General features: G+C 39.8%; 1 protein-coding gene across 7 annotated transcripts in view; it reads left to right on the top strand.

The window, feature by feature from the left end:
- Positions 1-23293, top strand: part of LOC105225304 (RNA-binding protein Musashi homolog Rbp6) — a 467402-nt gene that overhangs the window by 401415 nt on the left and 42694 nt on the right. For all 7 annotated transcript variants that reach the window (XR_007423004.1, XM_049458420.1, XM_049458419.1 and 4 more), the window contains one exon: positions 1132-1180. Coding sequence is in view for 6 of the 7 variants with exons in the window: in XM_049458420.1 (XP_049314377.1) it covers positions 1132-1180 (49 nt within the window). In the remaining variant the exon portion in view is untranslated. The remainder of the gene's footprint in view (positions 1-1131; positions 1181-23293) is intronic.

Here is a 23293-nt window from a genome sequence, read left to right as displayed (position 1 = left end):
TGACAGCTGCGCTGAAGTATGGAATCGAACAGCAGTAGCGAAGTAGCGAACGGGCACGACTCGTAGCTTAAACTGTATCCAATGGCCCATACTTTCCCAATGAGAGCTGAGAGCGGTTATTGTTGCTTTTGTTGCCTACCAAGTTGAGGTATTATCAGTTATTTGGAATAATGGGAAAAGTTTTCGCAGCTGCTGAACTTGTTGACAACGAACACGAAGCGTGTTCATATAACAGCAACAAAAAGTGAGCCAACATTTGCACCAAAATGAGCGGCATGTAAGGGAATCTGCTACGACCAATCTATGACATTGGTCAGAGTTTCAGCTTATATGTTTGGAAACAGGGTGCAGCCGTAGAAGCCACTGGGCTGCTTTAACTTTCTGCTAAATAATCGATTAATACAAATTAAAAGCGGATTCGAAAAAGTAACTAATGAAATCTCAAAAACTGAGGTTCAACATGCGCCCAACGCACCACATAAACTGAAGTCTCCATTCATGTAGTTAAATAGCCGATAATAACAAAAGGCGTTGAAGTCAAACAAAAGGAACACCCTGTAAAATACACTTTGTGCAATTTTCGCTTATAATTGCCCACCACTTCAGGAGCAACTTATCGCCCTCTATTCCAACTTTGCACAGTATCCACTAGCCGGCAGTGGCTTCGCAAGCTACCAGATGGGCTTACGTTTTCGGCTCCCCTGGTCAACATTGGAACGGCACCAACTTAATCGCCGAACCAATCAACACCCACGAAGAGATGTTCACATACTCACACATATACACACGCTTATAAACTAACCCATCCAACCGTTGGTCCACCAACGAATCCACAGAGCAGCAGCTCGGGCAACATTTATTTTATTTTAATTGAGACATAACGGCTTGCTGTAAAGTGACAAAACTTAATGAAACTCAACTTCGCGACGACGAACATCACTAATGACAAATTCGCCTTTTTTCGCGTCCAAGTTCTAAACTCCTGCTCCTTAGCACTTAATTTCGCATGCCATATCTTAATTATATTTCTTATTAGTAAATTTCAAAGAGAATATCGCTAATCGTTTGCCGCATAATTGATGAGTATATTTCATCTTCTTAATTGTTTTTTTTTTCTTATTTTAATTGCAGATTGAGGACGCTATGCTCATGTTCGATAAGCAGACCAATCGGCACCGAGGTAAGTACAGATCAAGCTACGCACTCGAATATGAAGTGATCTGATTCTTGGTCGTAATGTAGAAAAATCCTGTGATCAAATACCCATTTGAATATTATTTTTAAATATGATGACTGATAACTAGCGAATGACACACGTGATGTTTTGCTGCAACGCCTAAATCGAAGGGATTGTCCGCATAGACATTACACTTTACATATTCCCACAGGAAAAATATAACGATGTGATATCACACTATCTTGATAACAAATCATTAGACAAAATGTGAAATTATTTGCTTACCGTAGTGTTCACTCAATAAAACCATTGATTGTTGCGATGTTTGGGAAATGGTGCCATCTTATTGAAACGAAATGTCACCGAGATCATGAGCTTCAATTTCAGGTATCAAATGGTTATCTTGGTGAGATAGATGTCGCCATTGATGTTTACATTCGCACCGATATCATTTTAGAAGAAATATGGACCGATGATTCCACCAGCCCACAAACCAAACCAAACTTTTTTTTTCTGGGTGAAATAGCAGCTCTTGAATCTCTTCAGGACGTGATTTTTCGTAATAAAGTTAAATGATTTGTAAATGTTGTTCAGGCGTAAGTCTTTCCGTGACGGAAAGTAAAAACAGTAGTGAACAGACATACTCGTAATATGACAGCTTGACACGACTCACGCCTGATCTGTCCAAAAAATGTTATTGATTATGATTATGTTATAATCGCACGTTATATGATACCTCAGTCAGTGGTGACCTATATACATCGCTATCAGTAGTCTTTTATCTTTGTAGGTAGGTTGGTAACCTGTCTAAACCTTTACGGATGTTATGGCTTGCAGAAGTCCAAAAGTTTGTAATTGCTTTAACGATTTAATCTCGAATGGTGTTATTACCTGCAGTAGTGCTTAACTATCACTAAAGTTGTATAAATATAATTTTCTTTATATATAGAAATGCTCCTCTAACGTGAGTCATACCGTTCAATTCACAGTTGTGAAAGTTCCTGTTTTTAGTAATACCGTCTCTAGGAATGAATGCCAGCACCGCCTGTATGCTGATGAACAATTACTTTCTAACCGATGTATTTTTAACAATGATTTAGTAATATTGCTGTTGGTACTTTCCTTCACTTCGATGGAGCCTTTAACAAAGTACGACTGGAAACAGCTGTTAGAGATTTTAAAAGTTTGAGGCCGGACCAATCTTAAGCATACCATCTTTAGTCTTCTTCGACAGAACTATAGTGACGGAGTGGCACCTTTTCTCCATTACTCTGGATATTAATAATGAAAGCCCGTTTGAAGGAACTTGAGGAACGACGCGGCCGGGTAGTTGCTTATGTTTTGCTGAAAGGAAACCCCCACCCCGGTCACACCCAAAGATATCGAAATGTGGTAACCAAGTGGGCAGATAGAAATGGGTTAGCCCTAAATCCAGATACAATTGACCTAGTAGCAATTGAGACAAGATGGGGCCTCCCACCAAAACTGGTACTCTTGTTCTATGAAACCACAGTGTCTATTGTAGGGGTGCCCGGTCACAGCGGAATCGCCAGACACTGCATATCCATTGAGCTTCAATTTCTTCCAAGTAGAATCGAGTCGGTTTTCTGATGTCCCTTTGCATTGTAGCGCTGGACCTGTATAGTAGACATTCGAATCTTCTGGTCCAAAGTGAACCATAAAAAACCTCCAAACTTTCACTTAGCAAAATCAATCTCCCTGCAATTGGAGGTGTTCTGACTGGACACTGTCCAATAGATACACACGCGGTAATATTATATATTTTGACTGACCGACGCTCTTTTCCATAGATATATGGAGAAAGGCAAAGGAGAATCATCTTCTCACTTTTGTCAGTCTGAAGACCTTTGGAGAACCTATCAAAGTAACTGAGATTGATATTGACCACCCTAACCAATGTACGGTGAGCTCAAGGCCCTTCGACGATCATTGAAGTGCAATTTAAGGACGTTTTTGGTAGCACAAAGGACAAATATGTCAATGTCTGAACTGAAGTGTATGGCTCTGGTAGTAAACGAGGGCAAGACGAAATATCTCCTGTCATCAAACAAACAGGCGTTGCACTCGCGACTTGGCTCCCATGTCACTGTTTACAGTCATAACTTCGAAGTCGTAGATAATTTCGTCTACCTTGGAACCAGCATTAACACCAACAACAATATCAGTTTCGGATTCTAACGCAAATAACCCTTGCCAACAGGCGCTACTTCGGACCTAGTAGCCAATTGAGCAAAATCCTCACTCAACGAACAAAAACCAAATTCTACAAGTCATTCATCATCGCCGTCGTGCTATATGGTGCAGAGGTTTGGACGATGACCACATCTGATGAGTCGACGTTAAGAGTTTTCGAGATAAAGGTTCTGCGGAAGACTTTTGGTTCTTTGCGCTTTGGCAACGATGAATATCGCATTCGATGAAACGATGAGCAGTATGAGTTACACGATGACATTAACATAGTTCAGCGAATTAAGAGAAAATGACTACGCTGGCTAAGTCTTGTCGTCCGAAAGACAGAAAACAGTACCTGCCGGGTTAAGCAGAGGAAGAGAAAGACCTCCACTTCGTTGAAAAAACCAGATGGAGATGCACCTTCCTATACTTAGAACCTTCAATTGGTACCAAACAGTGAAAACTAAGAGCGACTGGCGCGCTGTTGTAAACTCGGCAATAACCGGGTAGAAGAAGCAGTTAAATTTTGCAGACAACCCAACAATTGAACATTACCATGAAGTCAATCATTCGAATTTTTTGAGACAAAGTATCAAAACTGTTTTAGATATCAACAAGGTGTTTTAGCAATAGTTTCAAATATCAAACTAAATACAATATCCATGGAAAAAATACCTTTAAAGGTTCCTTAAAAAACGCACAGACTACATATCTAGATCCAAGTGCTGCTTTGCCCATTTATATATAAATGTTTGACCATTCATCGTCCGCATCTAAAGCACCGCACCGCACCGCACCGCAGTTGGCTTGATAAATGCGAATTTATGCGAGTGTGAGCTGCACGAATGAGGCAATTTAATCCACCACCGTCCCATTCAACGCCACCGCGAAGTCACAAACACACGCACTGCAAACACCATTTTCTTTTCATGCCTGTGTACTTTCTACACGCTCTGTTACCTTTTTAAGCCCACTTTAATTTGCACTCTTTACAATTTTCTTTAGCACAGTTTGTAGCGCCGCTGGTGGCCAGTGCCTGGCGCTTGGTGCTTAGCGCAGGGTAGCGGGGTTAGCCGGTGTACGTAATGATGGGCTTGTGACCACGGTCAGGTGCTGAGTTTGTTAAATTTTTTAGACCACGTGTAAATAATTGCAAATCTCAACTTGGGAGTGTGCCAGCTGGGCTGCTTCCTAGGCGCTTTAATGATGGCCACATTGGCTTATGTAAATAGTGTGAATGTATTTATGGGATGTGTGCAATTTTTAAATTTTAAGCTGACGGCAATGGCAGCTGCACTTTTCGACATTGTTGCTGTTTTATATTATTTTTCTTTCGCAACCGCAAACTGTTAACTGTGGGATTTGCTTCTGTTGCTTTGGTAGATTTGAGAAGAAGACGCTTTTGTTTAAGTTGTGCCCATGAAAAAGAAGTTCGTAGAAGGAGTATTTAGGAGAAGACGAAATGTAAGAAGGACTCTTCTTTTTATTCCTCGCAAGGAGTATAATAAATGTTCCGGAAAGCTTTTAACACCCAGAAGGAATCGTCGAAGATCCCGTAAATTATATATTTAAATCACCGGCAGGACGAGCTGAGTTAATTTAGCCATGTCCGTCGGTTTGCTTGTATTTATATACGGGAACTAGGCAGTTTTTGAGATATCGCACTGAAATTTTCACTCATTCTCTTTTCCCCAAGAAGTTAATTTGTCAGAACCATCGATAGCTGACATACAAATTTAACAAGTAAGGAAGAGCTACGTTCATACTCTTGCAACTCTTGCAAACTTCAATAATATATCTCACAGACCAATATTTTCGCAAAAAGTTCACAACCGGAACTGAGGTCCTCATAGTTGGTATCTGGGGGCTTGCACAGTTGTGTTCCGATTGGACAATTTTTGATCATCAGTTGGCAGATCTCGGAGGCACTATTCGCTCAAAGTTTTAGTCCGTTGGATCTTGATTTGTATCTTGAAAAGCGAAAGAATAAAATGGAACTTAAAGTTCTTTTATATGGAAAGCAGGCGTGGTTGTAGTTCGATTTCGCCTAATTTTGCACTGTGACAAATAAATGTTAGAAAACTTCTATGTATTGGATTTGGTTGAAATCGGTTGAATTCGGTCGAGTAGGTCTCGAGATAAATGATTTCATCTACTCTCTTGGTCCAATTTTAACACCGGCTCCTATAAAGCCGTCTGAACTGAGCCGATGGACCTTGCGACTGCACAGCTGCTGGCCCGAAAACCTACTTTTAGCCGTTCCCATTCCGCAGTTTTGAAGACTGAAGTACCTGTCCTAGCAAGCCCATCAGCATTACAGTTTCTTTCAATACTGCAGTGGCCAGGCCCTCAAACTAGTGTAATCATAAAATAACAGTAGTCAGAAAACCTAAAACTGGAGCTGATGGCAAGTTCCTAACGGTATACTCCTTCGCCAACCTTCCACGCAAGTTTTGAACTTTCCTTAAAAAAGCTCTCTATCTCTTTCCGACTATCCCATGTTTTCTTCGACTATTTTACAATAAAATCAAAGTGAGCGAGGATTTCAGAGTCATTCAGCCATACACCTTGCGGCTTTGTCCACCGGTGCTATAGGCATTCGTGTGAAAGTTGAGGGGTCCGCAGTGCGCCACAAATACTGATTCGTTGATTTTTCTGCTATGCCATCCACCAAGCAAAAATCCCATAGAACATTATGGGCTTATCTATGGTTTCACAGAGGCAATGTAATTGGTGAGTGACCCCACCTTTCACATATGTCGCCTGTAGCAGTACAGGGCAACCAACGTCTTCCTTGCTCTCTTCTCGATGTTGGGTTTCCACAAGAGCTTCCTGTCTGGGATGATCCCTAAGATTAATTATGAGTTAGTATCTCTAATAGTACATATTTCCACCTGAGCTTGTCAGATTTGACCGAAGGTGTATACCTAACGCAATTGGGTTAAGCTGGATTAGGTTAAAAGATCGTCCATATGACATAATACAGTAAGGATTTTGCTAAGATAACTGAAAACGCCAGTCGTTGTAATTACTTTTAAGTCTTCTTTGATCAAAGCTTTCATAAATTCCCAAAACGCTGTGAGCCTGTAAAAATTTGTTGCAGTGGTTTAGCGGTGTGGGAAGGACTATTTTTTTACATTTTAACCAGTGGCATAGTTTTCTTTTCAAACCCTTTACTAAAAGAAAAACTCTGAGAAATTTTTTTCTCAACGAAAGTGTTAAATTTTTATTATTTTTTTACTGCACTCACTCACTCTTTCATTTCCCTTTCTGCTCATAAACAAATCCCAAGAATAATGTTTTTCTGTTCCACACAATTTATTTCGAATTAAATCGATACACTGCTTGTAATCTCTGTGCTTGCCTGTTATCAAATTATACTGAAAATAAATTACCAAAGCGTTCATAAAACCTAAAAGATCTCCTTTATGCCTGCTTTTATGGTTTCACATCGTTTGCTTCGCCTACAAATCGAATGCAAACGAGATAAAGCAATAATTAAAATTACAAATACTCCTTCTACGTGGAGAAATATCTAACTACTAGAGTGAAGAGGAGGAGGAGAATTACGAAACATGAATTTGAAATCGTGCGTGAGGATATTTTATTTTTATATTGAGTGAAATGATAGCTACACATAAATGAACTCCTTTTTATAATCGAGAATGACACACTGAATTAAAGTGGCTTGTAAGACAAGAACAAATAAATTTGTTTCTGGAGAGGTAGCTTTTACGGTCATTTTGATAAAACCACTTTAAAAAAGCTCAAACTGTAAAGTATTTTATTGGTGAATAGATTAAAAATAATCATTAATCTGATCTGAAAAGCATTTCAAAGTATTTTAGACATCATGGGAATATGTTTACTCAAAATGTGGCCGCTTTTTCCCAACATTGCCACAATGAAAGTTTGTAAATACAGTTTGAGTGTTCCAAATATTTGGACAGTATCGGACTACCGCCAAACCCACAAAATGGCGTTAATCGAAAACGTATAAAGTGTCTGTGATATAAGGAGGTTAACGTGACAAAGTCCGCGATATCGTATTGGCAGACTGTCGGTTAAAGGTGTGCGAGAGATTTTAGATGTTTAGCAACCCAAAAAACTTATGACCAATATCTTGCAAGAAATATTGTACATGAGAAAATAACAATAATCATTCCCGCGTACCTGCTCCAGATAAAGTGAAGATCACTTTATCGCCGTAAAAGTCATTGGATTCTGGGATTCGCAAGGTGTGATCTACATTGGCTACTTGGAGAAGTGTGAAATGGTTAGATGGCTGTACTATGCCGATTTATGAGGTTGAAAATCCATTTGCCAAAGAAATGAGCACTCTTTTACTATGTATTAACAGCTCACACCTCCACTGTCTGCAGGGCCTAATTGGTCGAACTAGGTTATGAATTGCTGCCCCATCCATCGTATTCGTTAAGTTTTAGCTCTGTACGACTATTCTATTTTCATGAAAACGTTGAAAAGTCACTTTTCACAAAATTTTATTCGAAAAAAGAGGAATGAGTGAGTTACTTGGCCTAAAGAAGGAATGATGGGGAGGGATTGTACTGAGCATCAACCTCTCGAGGACGACAAGGTCCCGTTTACGAGAGAGAGGTCTCTGCCTGGCCTCTGAAGCCTAACCCTTGGGTGCACAGATAGAGATGACTAGTAAATACCTCGGTCTTACGCTGGTTTCCACTTTGATGGAAACAGCATGTTGACCTGACACGGCCAAAGTTACTAAAGCACTTATTGTGTGCAATCGGCTAACTGGTAAATCGTGGGAGTGCAAGCCAAGGATTGTCAGGTGGTCCTACACCCTGATCGTGCAACCGATTAGCACATATGGAGCGGTGGCTTGGGCCTCGAAAGCATCACAGACTTCGGTAGGACTTCAGCTATCGAAGCTGCAACAACTCGCCTGCATCGGCGTGACGGGTGGCATGCGTACATGCCCGACGACGGCACTTTAAATCATCCTGGATCTCACACCGTTTCACCTAGTAATCAGTAAGGATAACAAACATACACTGCTCCAAATGACAGCAAAAAGGTTAGACAGAAATAAAGTAAAGGTCCCAGCACATGAAGGACTTAAGTGACTGGCTCTTCTCCCAAGAGACAGCATTACAAAAAGCACTAAGTAGTCCAAGATTACCCTAAGCAGTAAGGCTGAGTGGAACGGTTCCGCTCTCGAGTCACTGCTTAGGGATAGTACAGTCAAATGGAATACCGACGGCCGATAGTCCAGTCAAATGGAACATCGACGGCTCAAAAACGTCGAAGGGAATTGGCGCAAAAGTCGCAGGACCTGCACCAAAGTCTCCATACCTATAGGAAGTTTCCCGAGCATATTCCAAGCAGAGGTCTGTGCTACAAATTGGAGCGTTGAGATAAACCTCCAACGCAACTATCGCAATGAACGTATATTTATACTCAGCGACAGTCAAGCGGCACTAAAAGTGATTTTTGCATACTATATCAAATCGCTATTGGTACAGGAGTGTATAGAACGACTGAACTGTCTATCAGATCGTAACCAAGTGCACCTTATGCAGCTACTCGGTCACAAAGCTATAGCCGAGAATGAACTGGTGGATGAGCTCGCTCGCTCAACAGCATCCACATGGTAGGACCCGAACTTTTCATTGTGGTTGGTTTCCATGCCATAACGGAGCTGCTATGTAAAGATAAGGGAGTGAGAAGGAAGGATTTATTGACTAGAACTCTAAGGAAAGTTCCATGCCAAGTTGATAATGGGCGGTTAAAGCCTTAAAAGGTATAAATACGTAATCAACATCCCCAGGTACAAACTCAAGCTACTTGTCGCCTTCTACACTGGCCATTGTAAGCTCAAAAAGCACTATAGCATGAACCTAGCTAATTGCGCGAATTTCCGGTACTACGACATGGAGCCTGAAACTCCAGAACACCTGCTAATTGACTGCACAACAGTCTGTCGCACCATGATAAAGACCCTGGGGTCCATGTTTCCTAATAGGTATCACATAAGTGAGTCGTTTTAATTTAGGAAAGGGCACAAGACCTCCAGTAAACGCATTTTTCAGATATTTTAACGAAGTTGAACAATCGCTGGGTCGAGTGTATCGAGTCGAAAGAGGACTATGTTGAGAAATAAATCTCTATTTCAACAAAGCTTTCGTAGTTCTTTGACTCTGCAGTTTATCGAATAATCAATTTTCTGCCTTCTTATATTCTGAACAGGGTATATTAAGTTCGCAACGATGTTTGTAATACCCAAAAGTGAACATTGGGTACACTATATAAAATAGATATTTAAATGATCAGCGTGACGAGCTGAGTCGATCTGCTACCTGTTCCGACTGTCTGTATACCATATACACCAGCCAGTCCTTCAGTTTATGAGCTATTGCTTTGAAATTTTGCACACGTTCTTTACTTCCCAAGAAGCTGTTTATTTGTCGGAACCGCAGATATCGGACTACTGAAGCAGATAGCTGCCCTACAAACTGAACGATCATATTAAGTTCTTGTATGGAAAGCTTTTCCGTTTGAAGAGATATCTTCACAAAATTTGGCATGGATTATTTTCTAAGACAGCAATTTAATCTGCGAAGAAATTGTTCAGATCGGTTCACTATAGCATATAGCTGCCATACAAACTGAACGATCAAAATCGTGTGCTTATATGGAAAACTTTATTATTTGGCAAGATATCTTCACCAAAATCGGCAGGGAGTATTGTTTACGATAACTGTACAATATACAAAGCAATTGTTCATATCGGCTCACTATAGCATATAGCTGTCATACAAATACCATCAAAATCCAGTCTTTGTATGCAAACGTTTTTATTTTTTTATTCGGTGCAGCAGGAGTTAAAATAGTTTCTTGTTTTTTTTCGTTATTTTGGTAGCCATTCACACATACGATCATGTTAAAAAAAAATTAAATCATTTAAAAGTTGCCATTTTCGGTTTCCTCTGGTATTCTGTCATTTGAGTGATTTCGTGTACAAATTCACTTGTCTATATACATACATGTCTATATATACATATATATACACATATGTATATGTACATGCAACGACCGAGTTTTAGTAGAATAAATTGAATTGACGCTGGAAAACACCAGCAAACTGCCAGAAAGCCGGCAGCTCTCTCTCGCACACACACACAGAAAGCCGCCCGTGATTTTGATCACATTTTATTATTGCATTTTTTTGTTACCTTTATTGCTGTTGTGCTGTGGCACATGTGAAAGTTTTTGTCAACAACGCTGCCGTGCGACTGCTTGCTGCTGCAAATGTTTGCAGTTATTGTCAGCAGTTTCGCACATGTGTAAAAATTCCCGCAGGACATACAAAGGTACACGTATTTATATGTGACTGGCGACGGGTTATGGGATTGAGTGTGCCCATATACATATGTATATGAATACGAGAAGTTGCTATCTTTTACTATATATATATATATGTATATTTATATATATGGGTGTGTTTGTATGTCTATGCATGGGAATGTGCAAGTCGTTTTGCGAACATTCAGCGGCAACTCATAACTGTCTTCCGTTCCAATCGGCGCGCCGCTGTTCACTGGGATTCATTGCAGCGGAAAACAAAATTTTCAATTTTAATATTAAGTGTCCTTGACACCGCCGCACACAGCACACTCACGCGCACACACACATTCTGAAGTCGATGTGCAAGTCTATATTATTTTACTGCTCACACCAGCGCGCTGTCGTTACACACAGGAGGGGCAAACAGGAAGCGACAGGCTTGCATTTTCGATGTTCCACCTTCTGCTTTCTGCGCTCACGCCGCCGAGTTTCTCGTTTTTCACGGAACGCAGCCATCTCCGGCTCAATTTAATATTTACTGCCTTCAAAGGCGTTTCTTTTTTCTGTCCATATAGTTGTTATTGTTCGCTGCATTGCTATGCCGTTAAAAAGCCGAATGAATGAATCGGCTATAACTGTTACTTGGAGCGGTGAGGGTTGTGCGGCTGGCGCAAGGTTGCGCGAATTGCCTGAGGCACCATCTCATGATTTATGAATGAAATACTTAAGGTAAATCGGTTGCCTTCTCACACTCTCTCGTGCTCGCACTTTCTCGCCGTTTCCTTTTCAGCGTTTTTATACACTTTGATTATTAGCAATTGCCCACTTGCTCGTTAACTACTCATTCTAGGCTTACTGCCATTTTGTGTCTTACTACTGACACATTTCGATCGATAGACTGCAATTACAGAAAGAAAACAGTATCTATGTATGTGTGTAGCTGTGTATCAATAAACTGCAAATGTAAATAGAAGCAAAGGTGCTCTAGAATGGTTACACTTCTAGCAGAGTTGCCGCGTAAAGCACTACAATGTTCCCGATTATACTGAGACCTTCCAACTTTCGCTCCTCGACCAGCTAGAAAAGTATTGTCGGTTGCAGACCAAACTATAAAAAATGTTAATAAGAGAGCCAAACTCTTTTATTCTCTCTCTCTCTCTCTTTCACTAGTTTTATTGACTCAAGCCTAACTGTAGATTTCGTAGGAGTATTCATGGAATGCTAAAGATAAAGGAAAGCAAAATGTGCGTTGTATGTTATTTATATGTAACTATATTGATTTTATTCTAAAAGTTTCGGTCCTTTACCGCCTCTTAAAAAAAAAAAAACAAGGAAAAAAATCGTATTGGTCGACCAGACACTTTAATATTGATCAGAAAACATCTAGATGTCGGTATAAAACATCTAGTTTCTTAACCGTAGAACATTTTCTATGTAACTCCTCACATTATTCCATTGAAGGGACCGACCACCGAGGGATCATCGCCGATTGCGTCGTTGTATATAAGTGACGTCCCTTCAGCTTTCTCCATTATATTCAGATACTTCCTATAATTTCCGTGCTTGGATAGCATCTGTGTAGAATAATAATCCACTTCATAGTTGTTGTTGTAGCGGCAGAAAACATTCCTGAAGTAATTTCGAGACATAGTGCCGACCTGGTTTTGGTTACTAATCTCGACTTTTGTAGGAATCGTCGTAATCCACCTCGTCATGCTTCCCACTGGACCCCTATTTTATAACAAAGTCATCAATCATTACAACATAGTCATCCATCTACCGTGACGTCCTTGCTCTCAACGAGTTTACCAACGTTCCAAGGTACCAATATTTATTTCCTCTTTCGTGTTGGTGACATTTGTTCCTTGTTTCCTTAATGTCCACATTTTCCTTATTTTAAATGCCAGTAAGTTGATTCTTTCACTTCGTCTGAACTAGTGCATTATGACGATTGATTGATTGATCGCTTTTTCAAAGGCTTTACGTAGGTTCGCTTTTCTTAACGAGTCTGCCAGTAACCCTGCCCTTCTTCGCAGCGCGTCGTGTTTGTGCCCACCTCGTTGAGTACTACGATCAAATGTTTTCAAATTTTTTACATTATTTTTAGGACATGGAATGCATGAACGCACTGAGGAACAGAGACTGGACCACACCGATATTCGGTCTAGACGTTAGCAGTAAGCCTTTCTATTGCATGCTAGATAATACAGTGGAAGTGGACTGAGTCGATTTCTATCGTTACTATTCTTTGAAAACTTTCAAAATAGGCTCCACTGCGTCGATGCAGAGCTGCCAGTGCGAGTCGATGCATGCTGCTTATAATCCCTCTGTCGTCTCAAAATGGAGGAAAAAATTCATGGTGGACGATGCCTTTGATGTCAAAAAGACAATGAATATCGTTTTCACTTTGAATTTGCCCAGCCCACAGTCTTCATCAGCGACTTCTTCCCGGCCTTCCAAAAAATCTGGTGCCACCTAAAAAACACACCACTTCTTGCTAAAGCAACATCTGGAATCATATCAATCGTCTCTGTCGCAGATTTACCGAGTTTCACACAAAATTTAACGCTGCATTTTCGGCTTGCACCACTCACAGACACAACTCCCGTGAAAACGTTTGTCCTGACTTTCCAGGTGCTCGGAGATCAGCCGCTCGTTCGTTAGCTGGGAATGCCCTGTACCGAATCCAGTCGGTGTGCACACGTTCCGAAGTACAGTCGCGGTGAAAGAAAATCAGTCCTATTACTTTCCGGACAAATCCTGTACATTTGCTTTCACCCACGGGTCGTATATCTAATGGAAATTGAATTATAGACACATAAGGCTATAGGCTAATATTCAAAACGGAATTTTAATATAAACAGCTGCAGGGGACAAGACAAGAAGTATATAGATTAAGACGATTGAAAAAAAAAATTAAAAAACGTAACTTCTGCTGCATACCCTTCACAATCAAAGGCAGCTAAATGGTGATCCGTATCGAGGTTCCGCACTTCTTTAAAGAACAAACACAGACACTTCAAATTTCATGAGGAATGTTTATTATCAATCGAATGAACATTCTTCTGCATTTATTGCTTGAAGATTATCTCTTTCAAATGTTGACAGCGTCTCAGATGATCTATCTGTTGAGTTCATTTTTCGATGACTCGTGCGACTGGTAACTGGCGATTGACATGCGTGCTTTTTTACCCCAAGACCTGAATCGAAGCGGGATTGTCCGCATGGACTTTAGACTTTACATATCCCGACAGGAAATAGACAAACGGTACAACGCCATCTTGGTGGATAATCGACCGGCCCAAAGCGTGAAATTATATACTCACCGGAGTGTACTCAGTAAACACATTGATTGATGCAATGTGTGGGAAGTGACGATGCCGTTGAAACCATGCCGTTAGAATGTAACCGATAACGGTCGCCATTAACGATTACGTTCTCAACGGCATCATTTTTGAAGAAATATGGACCGATGATTCCACCGGCCTACCAACCACAAAACTGTTGATTTTGCTGGAAGAAATGACAGCTCCTACTCTCTTCAGGTTGCTCTTCGTCTCAAGTGTGGTAATTTTGGTTGTTTACATACCCATAGAGCCATAAATGGGCCTCATCGCTGAACATAATTTGTCTCGAAGCGTTGTCGCTTGGGAAGATTGAGCGGCCTCAGTTCTTGCACAAGCTGTATATTCTATGCTTTGATTTTAAGATCTTAACGAATCGACTCTCCACGGTCTTCGTTTACACTATCAGCTACGGCTGCATTTTTTTCACTGCGTGCTGGATACTGGGTCGAATTTTATTCAATAATGAATGCTGCGATTTGTAAACGTTATTCAAGCGTAAGTCTTTCCATGCTGAAATGCCAAACAATACTGAACAAAAATAACATGACAGCTTGAGCCAGCACACGCATGATCTGTCAAACGAAGGCTATGCAAAAAGTATCTCTGTTGGATCACATATATTTTTTGAAAAGCCTCCCACGTTTCCTTCAAGTGTTACAACCTGTTCAGGGTATAATTAGTCGTTGCACTCGCCTACGCAGTCATCAGCATGAAAGTAATTTGCAGAATTATGGCGGCTTGAGGAATTATTTATCGGTTTGTGCCTTTAACAAAGTTAATAAAGAAACGTCAGCGATGTCTTCAAATTACAGGTGCACACTATAAAGCAAAATAATTACACGATTGGCATTCGTGCGAATAAGTGCGAGTGTCGTTGCACGAGGAAGTGGTGAATATGGCCTTTAACTATCATAATTTTTTGCCAAGAAAACGGAGCAAATAAATTAATAATACAAAGACAATTGCTGCAAACTCGTGGCCGTATGTGTGCGCTGACGTAATCAAAACGGTGTACAATCTGCCTGACGTCTGTATGTATGCAGCTAATACATATTAATCGGAAATATGGTGTATATTTCCAGGTAGCTATTGCAACAAAATGCCTTTGAATTTCCATATTAGGTCATGAGCATGTATTCTTGCGCTCGTATTTCACCCATAAATAAAGCTATTAGAGGCAACTGAGTTTCATCGATCGATAAGTTGCCTACTGGTTGGTGTTGGTAACATTTGTATATAATGACAGTAAAATAAGAAATGCTGATACCTTTCAGATTCGTATAGAAAAATATGGAATGCATGGCTATGTACAGATCCCATTAAAAGACTTCAATAAAAGTTTAAGGTTTAAGCGTTTTGAAAACTGACCAAAATAGACATGTTCTACTACTTTGACAACTGAGTAATTAGTTGAGTTAATTTTTAATGAGGTACAGATAGATTATATAGCAATTATTAGGTCTAACCAACAACCAATGTGTAGTTATTCGAATTAGAATCAGAGAACAATATTTTCAAAGATAGTTTCGAAGGAAAATATTCACAAACTTTGGATGTGCTTATGACATACATTCCAAAACACCAAAAGGTAACATATTACGAGTACTTAGCGGTTACGACTCGAAACAACAACAAATTTAATATTAACTGAATGTGGTTATATTCCAGTTGCGTTATTAAGATTCCTTGTCCTTACTTCTCGATAATAAGCATAACTTAAACCTTTCATCTCCATACATTCAAATTGAAACTTCTTTGAGACTACCCTGTAACTCCCAACGAAAATGTCGGAGACCCTTAAAAATATAACGGTTGTTTATTATACTCTGTAACATTCATAAGGAAATGTTGGAGACCCTAAAAAATATAACGGTTGTTTATTATATCCTGTAATATCCAGAAGAAAACGTTGAAGACCCTTAAAAATATAACAGTTGATTATTATACTCAGTAACACTCAAAGTAACAAACAAAGGAAATGTCGGAGACCCTAAAAAAACACCCAGAAGGAAAGTCGGAGACCCTTAAAAACATAACGGTTGTTTATTATATCCTGTAATATCCAGAAGAAGACGTTGAAGACCCTTAAAAACATAACGGTTGTTTATTATATCCTGTAATATCCAGAAGAAGACGTTGAAGACCCTTAAAAATATAACAGTTGATTATTATACTCAGTAAGACTCCGAAGGAAATGTCGGAGACCCTAAAAAAACACCCAGAAGGAAAGTCGGAGACCCTTAAAAATATAACGGTTGTTTATTATATCCTGTAACATCCAACGAAAACGTCGGAGACCCTAAAAATATAAAGATTGTTTATTATATCCTGTAATATCCAGAAGACAACGTTGGAGACACTAAAAAATATAACGGTTGATTATTATACTCAGTAACACCCAGAAGGAAAGTCGGAGACCCTTAAAAATATAACGGTTGTTTATTATATCCTGTAACATCCAGAGGGAAAAGTCGGACCCCCCCAAAAAATATAACGGTTGTTTATTATATCCTGTCACACTCGAAAGGAAATGTCAGAACCCCTAAAAGAACGCCAGAAAGAAAACGTCAAACATATATAACGGTGGTTTACGATATTTAGACATACCTTCTCCGTAATAACATACGCAAATCGTGCAAATTTACTTATTACCAAATTAATGGTTCAGTTTATAAGACGCATCGCGCGCTACGTCCAATATTAAGTCGACATAATCGCCCAGCAGAGTCGGTAACTCGAGCAAACACCGCTCGCTGTGGTACGTAACACTTACTCAAGTTGTTCATGTACATTCTCAGAAACTCCATACAGTGCGCACCGAAGTCCATATTGTTGCTGTGGAGTAAAAGCTCGAAGAAGCCCCGAAGAGTTCATCCACAATCGCGTGCAACAGTTGGAGCTGTTCCCATAAACTTTATGGAAGATCTTGGTTTACGGGCTTATAAAGACCAACTCTTGCAGGAATTGAAACCGAACGATCACAGCGCATCACACGTTCGATGAGTGGACCCAAAACGAGATTGAAATCGAAGCCAATATTCACAAGAAAATTTTGGTCGGGCGATGAAGCTCATTTGTAGTTGAATAAGTACATTAACAAAAAAATGTTGGCATTTGGAGAGATGATAATCCACAAGCCATTTCTAAGACTCCATTAGACCACCAAAAAGCCACTGTTTTGTGTGCTCTATGGGTAGAGGTAATAATTTCTTCTAAAATGAATCCGTGATTAATGACAATTTCGTGTCTGAATTTGAGGATATAGGTGTGGACGACCTTTGGTTCTCACAACACGGCACTATATGCCATACAGCCCACGAAAAAACCAACTTTTAATGGGTAATCTATCTCGAGGTTCCTTACTTTTTGAAAAAAAAACAAAAGCAATAACATGACAGCTTGACACGACTCAAGCGTGGTCTATCAAGAAAATGCTATTAAAAAAGTAACTCTACTTGGATCACCCGTTATAATATTTCATATACGACTTTGACACGCTGCTTAATCACAGTTAACACATTGACATCCCTGACCGACTTCACTTGTTATAACGCACAGTCAACGGTGACTCTATACGTTGCTAACAGATTGACATGTATTTTTTACACAACCTCCTCCAAACGATTTGCCGCTTGTCCGGAAAGCATGTTGCAACATTTCAAGAGTATTGACAAGGAAACGATGGACTTATTGGACGAAATCATCAGAACCGACACTGAACCTTTATTTCAACGACAAATGTTGCTTGTAAGAATGCGAGCAGAAAGAATAGGACGAACTGCGTTCAGGTGTTACTGACATGAACGTGTTTGACTTAAAAGCGAAATGACATGTCGAATTCGACGAAATTGTTTTATGCCAGCCCAAAGTTACAGACACGGCAGCAGCTACATTGAATGTTTCTTACGCACACATATCACCTTTGTCAGCATTTGTGAATGAAGGAAAGTAATGGGGAACAATAATGCACAGAAGATGTGAATAGCATTGTTTCATTGCCACCTCAAGCTTTCAATACATACATACAGCACAGCTCAAGCGATTAACACGCAAAACAGCAGGGTTTAGTTTTGGGTACTGCTCTGCGCTGTACCTTACCTTGGCGCACTGGTAAATAGCAAGAGAAATGAAAATAGTTGCAACTGTCGCAAACTGCTGTATTGACAAACGCAACGGAAGCGGAAATGAAAGTAAAAATGAAGAGGATTAAAATTTATGAACTGCCAAAATAAGATGTTGCCGTTGCGCTGAGACTATGAAATTGAATATTCTAACAGCTGCACCGGCGACCAGAGGGATTGACAACGTTTCAATGAGGCAGCCAAATGGGTACTCGTTTCAGTTTCGCACGTAATTGCCTCAAACTGATGGCGTATTCTCATTAAATGATCCAGTTTGGCATAAAGTAAACGAAAAACATCATAATATTTGTTCAGCATGGAACGCTCATCGTCTGGATTAAAGCTGTAAGATGTTGCATTTTGCAAAAATATGAATTACTTAAACGAGATTTAATGGTACTCTCCGAAAGAGCACTCATGTTTTTTATACCCTGAAGAGGATATTATATTGGGTAGTCGAAGAAGTCTTTTCGTAGTTTGTCCATAGATGTTGTGCAGGCATATATCGCCAGTGCTGCCAAGCACACTGTGTCATACCCGTACAGTGTTGTAAAGATGAGACTGATCAAAATAATTAAAATCGGGGAAGTTGAAAAAAAATTTCAGTTGTTCTAAAATGAGTGAAAATAATGAAGAAATTCGCTATATTTTGAAATTTTTGTATAAAAAAGGAAAAACTGCCAAACAAGCCACCAATGAAATTTGTGAAGTTTACGGAGACGATGATGTATCAGTTCGTGTAGCACCACAATGGCTCACCCGCTTCCGTTCTGGAAATTTCGATGTGAAAGATGCACCTCGCTTTGATCGACCCATCATTGAAAAAATCTATGAACTTATGGAAAATATTGATCAGGACTCTCAGATAAGCAGCCATAACATCGCTAAGGAACTTAACATTCGTCATCAAACGCTTTTGAATCATTTAAAAAAGGCTGGCTACAAAAGCAAGCTCGATGTTTGGGAACTACATGAATTGTCTGTGAAAAATTTAACAGACTGAATCAACAACTGCTATTCTTTGCTGAAACGAAATGAAATGGAACCATTGCTGAAGCGAATGGTAAAAGAAGACGAAGAATGGATCAAATACAACCATAAGGTGGGAAAAGGCACATGATCTAAGCGTGGTGAAGCGCAACAAATGGTCGCAAAGCCAGAATTGGTGCCCCGAAAGGTTATGCTGAGTGTTTGGTGGGATTTGAAAGGCATAATCCACTATGAGCTGCTTCAGCCTGATCGAACGATTGATTCTACATTTTACTGTCATCAACTGATGAGATTGAAGCAAGCAACCGATAAAAACAGCCAGAACTGATCAACAGAAAGGGCTTCGTCTTCCATCAGGACAACGCCAGACCACACACATCTTTGATTACTCGCCAAAAACTGGGAGAGCTTGGCTGGGAAGTTTTAATGCATCGACCATATAGTACTGACCTTGCAGCAACGGACTATCATTTATTTTGATCAATGCAGAACTCTCTTAATGTAGTAAAGTTGACTTCAAAAGAAGCCTATGAAAATTACTTGTCGCAGTTTTTCGCTGAGAAACCAGAAAAGTTTTACAATGATGGAATAATGTCACCAGCGGAAAAACGGCAAAATGTGGTCGACCAAAATGGTACATATTTCATTCAATAAAGTTCATTATAAATACAAAAAAAAATAAGTTGAAGTTTGATTAGAAAATTATAAATACGAAAATACTTTTTCGACTACCCTATATATGACATCAAATGTAAGCATGCATCAAAACAAAAATAAATAAAATGAAAAAAAAAATAGAAAAACTCGCTGCCAACCACAACTTGAGGCAAATACACTTGGACGCTGCAACTTACTTTGCCGGTTAGTTGATATTTTGCTAAGCTATTGGCTGTCTAGCCACAGCGCCACCAAAACAGTGCGTCGTAAATAGTTTGTGGCGCCAAGTGTGGTGAGCGCGCACCTAACGCCGCTTCCAAGCCGCCTTATCTGCAGCAAAGTTCTAAATCAGTGCAACTCTGCACTTTTCACCCCACTTGCTAGCCGCGCCCTAAAAGCGGAAAAAATTGTTTACAGATAAAAGCACAGAAAGCACGGTCTGTTGTATTATGTGGAAGACGCAAATCGCTCTTTGTGCAACACAAGCCACTTATGTATGTAGTTGTGCCCAATTGCGAAGAAACTCAGATTGAACAAACATATTTAGCAACGTGTGTGTGTATGTGTGTGTCAAGGCAGTGCTCTAGTATGCGGCGCTGCAGACTTTTAGCATAACAAGTGCTTTCCTTGAGCAGCAGCTGGCGTATAAGGTTACAAACAACAGTATTTACCTAAATGACAGCTCTATCTAAACGTTATGCATGTATGTACATAGATACAAGTTTATCAGCACCAGGAAGAAATAGAAAAAGTAGTTAGTGTTGGTAGAGTCCTACTGACTGCAACGGTCTTTCGAGCAGTGCAAAGGAAAACATTTTTGTATGTAGAGAGACGATGTCGCTTTAGAGCTTCTTTGAAACCTAAAATGTCATTTGTCGGATCTTCAAGGAAATTTTTAAGTCAAAGTTAAAACAAAAACAGTTCTGAAATTAAGAATACTGTTTTTTTGAAAAAGAATAACAGAATTTTATGACAATTGTAAGATGTTTTTTATTAAGGATATCGTGAGTATAATAAAACGAAACACAAAGTTGAATAAAATTAAAGAGATATCGTTAAATAAAAACGGTAAATTTAAGTAAAACTTTGAATGACACACTAAGGAGTAATCTTAAGTAATCGTTTCAACTCCTCCCACCCCCACCAAGCATATTCCAACTTGCCAACGTTAATAAATCAGAAAAGGCACAAACACTCGTAAATAGCAAATTCTTAGTTAATTACACGCACGGGAAGAATCACACCTGCATGCGGGCTCAATTAAATATGGCGAAACTTTGTTTACAAGTGCAAATTCCGAAGAATATAAATGCAATCGATAAACCGATCAATTGTACCCACATTTGCTTTCATGTTAGATGCAATCAGCGAAGGTGAGCCTTGAAGTTCATTTTTTTGTTGAAATGAAAGCGAGCAAATCAGAAATGTACCGAAATTATTATGTAATTTAGTGTAATTTTTTTAAAGTAAGTTTTCAAAATGTGAATTTTCTGTTTATACTTCGCGTGTTTTTCGGATCGGTACATTTTTTCTTGTAAGTTGATAGTACTATTAGTGATATCTATGCTCAATTTCCAGTCAAAATATTCATTAGTATTTGCGATAAATTCTTCGATTTTTACTGTGTCTGAATTTATTGAACAAAAAAGTGCGATAATCCATCATCTGATACTAATGCAGCAGGTTCTTCGTGATCCAAGTGCTAGGATGACTAAAAAATTCTTATACATAAGTGTATCGGGAGGGGATTACTTTGAAGGAGGTGAAATGGACAAAATTCACCTTTCAATTTGATCACAATAAAAACAAAAGTCTCCCGTAACTTCGAAAAGCTTTATATTGTATTACGAGGTTTGACAATTAAGTATTGAGACTGATTTTATTGCCGCGCTTGTAGTAAACCTGTGACCTTGAAATTCTACTTTTCTTTTCCAGCATCCCTCCCCTCTCCACTGATATATGTACCAACGCTCTAGCTTGTTTAGTTCGCCTGTTGCCTCAAGTTGAGTACACGTGTGTTTGTAGTGCTCGTCACGAAAATAGAAAAACGAAATCAAGAGCAACGCGTCGCGATAAAATTTTGCGCCAGATTCGGCGAAACAGCTTCGGAAACGTACGCAAAAATTGTAAGAGTGTATGGTGATAGTGCTCTTAGTCGTGCCCACTCACAATGGTTGTCATCCAGACGGCCGTGACAAGGGTTTTCCCGGACATCCCAGTCGAAGCGTTCCAGAAATGTTACGAAGCATGGAAAACGCGCTAGAATCGCTGTATAGCTGCCCAAGGGGACTACTTTGAAGGGGATGACAGAGTTGTAGAATAATTTTGAAATATACGGTTTTTATGGAATCAGTCTCATTACTTAATTGTCATACCTCGTAGGTTGTCAAATATCTCCCTTCTGCCTTTTAGCTCTTTATTCAATGCTTTATAAAAACTGTTACAGTGTTCGAATTTAGTTCAAATAGGCGCCGTTTCGTTCGATAATCTGTTTCCATCTAGACGGCAACTTCACAATACCCCCACGTAGAAGCCCCCCTTATTTGAGAAGAACTCGGACAGCCACTTTTCACAAACCTCTTTTGAGTTCAACTTTACACCAACAAGAGCGTTCGCCATGGACAGGAAGAGGTGGTAAGCACTTGGCGCTATGTCCGGGCTAAATGGTGGATGCGATAAAACCTCCCAACCGTAGCTTCTGACGAGTCAACCACGATGTTGTGGGTCTGGTGTTATCCTGGTGGAACACTACACCCTTCCTGTTGGCTAATTCTGAACGTTTCTAGTCGATCGCCTGCTTCACGCGGTCCATGTGTATACAGTACATTGTAGAATTAAGCCTCGGGCCCTATGGGAGCAGCTGATAGTGGATGATTCCCTTCAAATCCAACAAACACACAGCAAAACCTTCCTGGCCATCAATATCGGCTTGGCCACTCTTTTCGGAGGATTCACCACGACCGTTTTCGCTTTGATATTGTCGTTTGTGATTCATTTTTCGTCGCCAGTCACCATCCGCTTCAAAAATGGTCGAGTTCGTTCCGTTTCAGCAGCATATCGCAGGCATTGATTCTGTCCAGAAGATTTTTTTGCGTCACATCATGCGGCACCAAATATCAAGGTTTTTTGTGTATCCAACTTTCAGCAGATGGTTTAAAATAGTTCGGTGACCAACTCCCATCTTCTGGGCGATGTCACGAGATGTCACATGCCGGTCAAACTCGATGTTTTGATCGGTACTCGTCGTCACATTTCTTCCGCCGGCTGGCTTATTAAAGGTGTCATTTTAACCCCACATTGATCTCACGGAACGTTTCTCTAGTGGATTTGCCTTTAACGAAGGAAAACTTTAAAATAGCGCGAATTTTTGGCGTTAGTGAACTCTATGTTTACACGTCTATAACTGTTTGAACGCAATATCTAAACTAAATCATGCACAACGTCGTTTTGTAGGTTATGCCAAGACCTTTCAAAGATGTATA

This window comes from Bactrocera dorsalis, chromosome 5, assembly GCF_023373825.1.
Source record: "Bactrocera dorsalis isolate Fly_Bdor chromosome 5, ASM2337382v1, whole genome shotgun sequence".
Taxonomy (NCBI): Eukaryota; Metazoa; Arthropoda; class Insecta; order Diptera; family Tephritidae; genus Bactrocera; species Bactrocera dorsalis.
The sequence above is the reverse complement of the archived record's forward strand: the minus strand, read 5'-3'. Positions and strand labels throughout refer to the sequence as shown.